Source organism: Trichechus manatus, unplaced genomic scaffold (assembly GCF_000243295.1).
Source record: "Trichechus manatus latirostris isolate Lorelei unplaced genomic scaffold, TriManLat1.0 scaffold00048, whole genome shotgun sequence".
Lineage (NCBI taxonomy): Eukaryota > Metazoa > Chordata > Mammalia > Sirenia > Trichechidae > Trichechus > Trichechus manatus.
Window position 1 is genome coordinate 9228102 of NW_004443984.1, and position 6429 is coordinate 9234530.

Consider the following 6429-nt stretch of genomic DNA (forward strand, 5'->3'; position numbering starts at 1 on the left):
TTGCATCTGAGTGCCCAGGTGTACAGACATCCTGGAAGGCCGAGACAGGCGGAACAGACAGCCAACGCCCCTCCAGGGCTTGGCACTGCGTGGTTCTCGATGAGGCATACGCTATAGCTGCCTCCTCTGACATTCAGGGGACAGCTTCCTGACACCACTTACTCCTCATTCTAACAGTTGGCTCTGGCTATTAAAAGGGGTCATTTCCTGGGATCTTCTGCCCTTTCAGGTTCTGATGACAATCTTTCCACCCCCAGACAGGTTTAGTTCCCCATGCAGGCCCACAAGCCTGGCATCAAACACAGCACAGGAATGATGACAGGGCTGAAAAGGCAGGTCCACTTTATTTATAATGATCAGTTGGTGACACATAGATCTTTGGGCTTTTCGTGGCCTTGTTGAGAGACACCTGGGCAGGGGCCCACTCCCTCTGTTTGGTTAACATACCCTCTTTCCTCCTCCTGCTATGAGAATCAGCTGCTGGGGCCCTCCTGCTCTGACAAGCCCCAAATTGGGAGCATCTGACTTTCTGGGCAGTCAGTGCCCCACACATCTGCCAAAGGTTCTCCTTACCTCCTTTGGAGGCCACATCTTGATCCTGGTTGTGGGGCACCCAGTAGGGGACCACACACAACTGTCTGCAGAGAGATGGGGTGGGTGAGGAGTCCTGTGGGGTGCTAGGTGCCAGTTGGGAGGGTAGAGGCTTGGGCAGCTTCCTGGTGCAGAGTAGTTACCTGGCTTAACCTGTTCTTCTGAACGATGGTAGGACCATCCCAGCTCCTCCAGAGGCAGAGCAGTGAAGTCACAGAAGTCCTCCAAGGGGTAGAGAGGCCAGACTTAGAGTCTACTGCTTTCCTGTCTGTATGGTGGGATACTCCGCAGTTCCCATCATAGGCCGGGCCTCAGTTTTTCAGGGCTACTTGATTCTTTCCGTTTAAGAATGCCTCTCATCCCAGGGAGGAAGCCTGGGGGGCCAAGGGCAAGGCCTCTGCCTCCATCTTAGGCAGGGTCCAAGCCTACCCTCCTGGATTTCTGGACACTTCTCGTCTCTTCTCGTTTTGGGAGGGAGCGTGGTGGTCTGTGGGCAAAGACTTGGTGTAAGGCTAGGAGGCAGGTCCACGTTGGAGGGAAACTCCGGATGTGGGGAGAGGTGACCCCTGAACACTGCCCCCTACTCCCCCCACTCCCAATAATCAAGGACGTACAAAGTGCCACCCTGAGCCAGGATGAGGCTGGGCAGCCAGAAGCCCTGCTGAAGGGGGCGCTGGCTGCGTTGGCGGGGCGGACAACAACAGAAACCACGAGGGAGGCGAGGGCTGCAGAGGCCAGGGGACAGCCGAAGCGGGGCCGGGATTGGAGGCTGAAAGTCTGGCCGGCCGGGTCCGTGGCCGCGAGTTCTGCCCCCTCGGGTCTCAGCGCGCCTGGCCCGACCGCTCCCTGGGGCCAGGCTTCCAGCGGCGGGGCTGCGCGGGCGGCGGAGGAGCCGGGGCGCCCCGCAGGCTGCACGTCCTCAGCTCCCGGGCCAGGCTAAGCACCTCCGGCCGCTCGCGCTGGGGGGCTCTTCCCTCGCGCTCCTCCGCCTCGTCGTCCTCCTCCTCGTCCTCCTCCTGGATGCTGCTGAGGCGCGGCGCCCCACGGCTTCGCTCGGTCGGCGGCGGGCGGTAGGCGCACTTGGCGTTGAGCAGACGGCGCAGCGGGGCGCGGGGCACCGAGGCGGCGGCCCCTCCGGCGCGGAGGTGCTGCTGGCGCACGTGGCGCGCGTCGCTCTGGCGCTGCAGGCGCTTGAAGTCGCTGAAGGCCGCCAGCGCGGTCTGGCGGAGCAGGCGGGCCAGGGTGCGCGCCTTGTGCGCCCGCGCCAGCAGCACTGCGTGGCAGCGCAGCACCACGGCCTTGTGGCGCGCCTGGTGGCGGTAGACCCAGGCGAAGACGCGCGGGTGGCGTCCGTCCGCGGTGCAGTAGGTTATGCGCGGCAGTAGGTAGGCGTGCGACGGCCTCCGGGCCCCCGAGCCTCCCGCTGCGCTGCGCTCGCTTGGCTGCATGCGGATGCCCTGCGGCCCCAGCGTCAGCTTCATCTTGGTGCCGCCGCCCGGTCCGCAGCGCGCCCAGATCTTGCCCACGGCGTCGTCGGTGCAGCCCTCGCCCTTAGCGTGCAGGGTGACGGCGTTGCCCAGGTACCACACGGTGTAGGTCGGGTCCTCCTTGTTGAGCTCCACTTTCTGGCGCCGGCTGCGGAACACGCGGCCCAGGCGTTCCAGCGGCCAGTCTGGCAGCAGGTCCGGGCAGGAGCGCAGGAAGCTGGAGAGCAGCGACGTGTAGGCGAGCCCCGGGCTGAGGCTCTTCGCCTTGCACTTGGCCTCGTCCTCCACCAGAACAAATTTGTTACGTCTCCAGGGCAGCATCGCGGCGGTGGCAGCTGAAAGGGCTGGGGGCGCGGGGAGCTCACGGGCGTAGTGCCCGGGGGAGGGGTGGGCGCACAGAAGTCCGCGGCCCCTCGGTCGCGAGAAGCCGGGCGGCGCCGCAGACAGTCAGTGCCCGGAGATGCCCAGTGCCAGGCGGGGCTGGCTTCGCAGATGGCTAGTGTCCAGCTGGGCTGGCAGCCGAGATGCCCGGGCGGCGGCTGCTCGGCCGGCAACAGCTTTCTCCGGGAGTCGCTCCAGCCGTTCGGGAAGCCAGGAGGGGCAGGGGTTGGGGGTAGTGTAGACGCCCCCAGGCCCGAACGGGGGGGATCCTGCGCTCCCCGCCGCCCAGATTGCGGCGGCAGGGCGGGCGCCGGAGCCAGGGCTGGCGGCTGCTCGGTGGGGTAGACCGAGAGCGCGGCTGCCGTGGGGACTCTTTCAGGCGTCGCGGCTCCACCTCCCCGGGCTGCCTACATCACCGGGCGGGACCGCTAGCTCTCTTGTCCCCTCCCCTCGCCCTCCTCTGTCCCCTCCCCCGCGCAGGCTAGTGCTGCTCCTCACCCAGGACCCAGCATCCGCGCGGTGGAACGGGCTTAATCATTATTATTGGGGGGAGGGGGGATGGTGGTGGCGGGCGTTAAGGGCGAAGGAATCTCCTGAAATGTGACAGAGGGCTTTGCCAATGTAAATTTCTCCGGCCTCACTAGGGGTATCCAAGTTCCCCTTGGCGAACTTGGGACCCCCCTCCTCTCTTTCTGGGATTCTTACTGTCCCTCACTCACAACATGTCCCTACCCCTACCTCTGAAAATTTTGGGTGGGCTCCTGATGGGGCGGGGAAGTGCTTTCCCTCCTGTCTGCACAGTAGAAAGCCAGCTGAGGTGGCCGAGCAGTGCAGTGGAAAAGTACTGTCGCTGGGTGAAGCTTCTCCCAGGTTCTCCAAGGTCGTGGGCCAGGCGGCTGTGCCTGAACTGGGAGACCAGCCACTGCTCCAGCAGCTGGCAGTGCCCCTTGCCCGGACTGAAGCAGGGAAGTCTTTGAGGGTGAGGGAACCTTCCAGAGCAGCCCTGGGTCTGTCGGAATTGCGTGTGGAAAGCTCCTCTGGCCAAAGGGCAGCCTCCGGACTCTCTGAGGATTAAACAGATAAAACTGCTGTTTGTGAGCTCCTAGTGTGTGCTTGGCACACCCCAGGTGTTTTGCATTCATTGTATCATTTAATCCTCAGGACAGCCCAGCCTTAGTTAAGCGACTTGCCCAAGACCTCAGGTTTGGTCTCCAAGGTTCCACTCAGCCTGGGTGTCTCCTGAGCCCTCTGGGTCCCTCCCCAATAACATGCTACATTTGGTTGTAGCGTAATGGTGAGGGACATGGCCTTTACCAGGGAGGGGTTCTAGTATACTGGGCGACAGACACTTGTCCCTAGGTGTGGGGAGACATCACCACCTTTCAGGATTTGTTAAGCCATAAGCTTCCTAGAATCCTGAGACTGCTTTGATGTGGGCCCAGGAGTCTCAGTGCGTTGGGTTCTCCCAGAGCCAACACCCGAGCTCTTTCCTTGGCTTTGGAACAGGTCTTCTGGGGACTCCTCCAGGTCGGGAATGAGCCCAGATCTGGGCTGGGGCTGAACTCGGATCCCTGAGTTCAAACCATATGACCTCTGAGGGGACAGTGGGAAGATGGTGTGCTCTGTGGCTGCTAGACATCATCAGGGCCAGCCAGCAGGAGTGAAGAGTGCTGGGTTCAAGATCCTCCCGGGAATAAAAGTAAAACAATAAACCACAATCACGCTGTGTCACTGAATGCTTCTAAGATGATATGCAAATAAAGAACAGGAAATTACTTAGAATTTTAGCTCTGGAGGAGGCCTCGAAGATTATCTGCTCCACTGCAGCCAAATGGAAATGTCTTTATTGCCTTTCGCTGATTATAAAAGTAACACATGCTCATGGTAAAGATCCACATAAGAAAGACATGGGAATCTTCCACTGTTCCCACCTCGTAGATGCGACCTCATTTCCAGACGAAAGAGCAGGCTCTGGGAAGCAAAGTGATCATTCTATTGCTTTTCATGGTGCAGACTTGCCTCTCGGGCTAATGGAGACATTAAATCAACCAAGTCCCTTTATAGAAAGGACTTCATGTGGTTTTTTGTATCTCCTGGGTCCACCATCTGGACTTTGCTGTGTTGGGCTTCCCCTCCCTATAAATGGCAGGGGGCTGGTGGGAATGACCAGAGGCAAAGTCTCAGTTTGCAGGGTTGAGATAAGCCCAAACTTTTGTCCAAAGGTTCAGCCTCCTTAAGGCTGCTAAATTTAACAAATAAAGACATAAGGTGCTCAGTTAAATTTGAATTTCAGATGAACCATGAACAATCTTTTCGGTTAAATGTCCCAAAATATTGCATCCATGTTATCTGGCAACCCTAAGCCTCCTGCCTAATGGAGAACTTAGAGATCAAGGAGTGGCAGGCAGGTGTGTGCACACCGCATGCCCCTACTCCCACCCAAGAATGCTCCTTTCCTTAATCCTGGGGATGTGGCTTCAGTTCCCATTGCTTTTCTAAAACCTCTTTCTGGGAGGCCACCGGGGCAGTGTGATCAAAGCATGCAATAATGTGTTGTTGTTTTTTAAAACTCTTCTAAAAAAATTGTAAAAACATATATAACACATTTGCCAATTCAACATTTTTCATGTGTACAATTTAGTGATATCTATCACATTGCTTCTTAGAAGTGAGGATGGGGATGGACTTCGTCTCACTTACTTTGGACATGTTATCAGGAGGGACCAGTCCCTGGAGGACATCATGCTTGGTAAAGTAGAGGGTCAGCGAAAAAGAGGAAGACCGTCAAGGAGATGGATTGACATAGTGGCTGCAACAACGGGCTCAAGCAGCAACGATTGTGAGGATGGCACAGGACTGGGCAGCTTTTTGTTCTGTTGTGTGTAGGGTTGCTATGAGTCAGAACCAACTTGACCGTGCCTAACAACAACAATTACATTACGCGTGTTGTGCAACCCTAACCAGTAATAGTTGTAATAATCTGTTTTTATGTTAAGTCTCCTTGAGTTCAATGCAGCATTTGGCATTGTTGACCCTTTCTATTTAACACTGTGGCCTCCCTGACTTGGATCTTCCCTGGTTTTCCTTTTCCCTCTGGCACCACTATTTTGTCTCCTTCACTGGCTCCACCTTTATACCCCCAAGTTTGGTCTTGGGCCTTCTGATCTTCTTTTTCTAAACTTTTTCCTTCAGAGGGCTCCGCTGCCCTCAGCTTCCACCATGCTTTCTTTTCAGATGGTTAGAAAAGACCTTCTAGTCCCATCCATCCAGGCAGAATTCAAGGCTATCATCCCTATTAAGCCTTCCCCCTCACTCTAGTCCATGGTGGTGATGTTAACTGCTGTCTATTCATCCCCTGACTCCTGGTGACCCCATGCACAATGGAACAAAACACTTCCCAGTCCTGCACCATCCTCATGATAGGTTGCAGATCAGATCAATGTAATCCATCGGATTTTCTTTGGCTGATTTTCAGAAGTAGGTCACCAGGCCTTTCTTCCTAGTCTGTTTCAGTCTGGAAGCTCCGCTGAAACCTGTTCAGCATCATGGCAACATGCAAGCCTCCACTGACAGATGGGTGGTGGCTGTTTATGAAGTGCATTGGCTGGGAAATGAACCCAGTTCTCCTACATGGAAGGTGAGAATTCTACCACTGAACCACCAATGTCCCCACTCAGTTCATGGTAAGTGCCCCCAACTTTGTACCAATCGTCATTCTTCAGAGACTGGCATGCAGTTGGTTTCTTTTTATTTTTCAATTTTTAAAAAAATCTTTAACATGTTAAAACAAAAAAACCAAACCCATTGCCATTGTCGATTTCAACTGATAGTGACCCTATAGGACAGAGTAGAACTGCCCCATAAGGTTTCCAAGGAGTGGCCAGTGGGTTCAAACTGCCGACCCTTTGGTTAGCAGCTGAGTTCTTAACCACTGAGCCACCAGGGCTCTGTAACATATTAATATCCATTT

The 6429-nt window shown here is 56.1% G+C and overlaps 1 protein-coding gene across 1 annotated transcript; it reads right to left on the bottom strand.

Annotated features, from left to right (window-relative positions):
* Positions 1-1281: 1281 nt before the first annotated feature.
* Positions 1282-2936, bottom strand: FAM43B (family with sequence similarity 43 member B). The gene has a single exon (XM_004377171.2). It carries the CDS (start codon positions 2397-2399, stop codon positions 1413-1415), a length of 987 nt encoding a protein of 328 aa, XP_004377228.1. The 5' UTR covers positions 2400-2936; the 3' UTR covers positions 1282-1412.
* Positions 2937-6429: the final 3493 nt, after the last annotated feature.

Bases quoted from the DNA above. Each gene is read 5' to 3' on its own strand.
- FAM43B (XM_004377171.2), bottom strand. From the start codon at position 2,399: ATGCTGCCCTGGAGACGTAACAAATTTGTTCTGGTGGAGGACGAGGCC.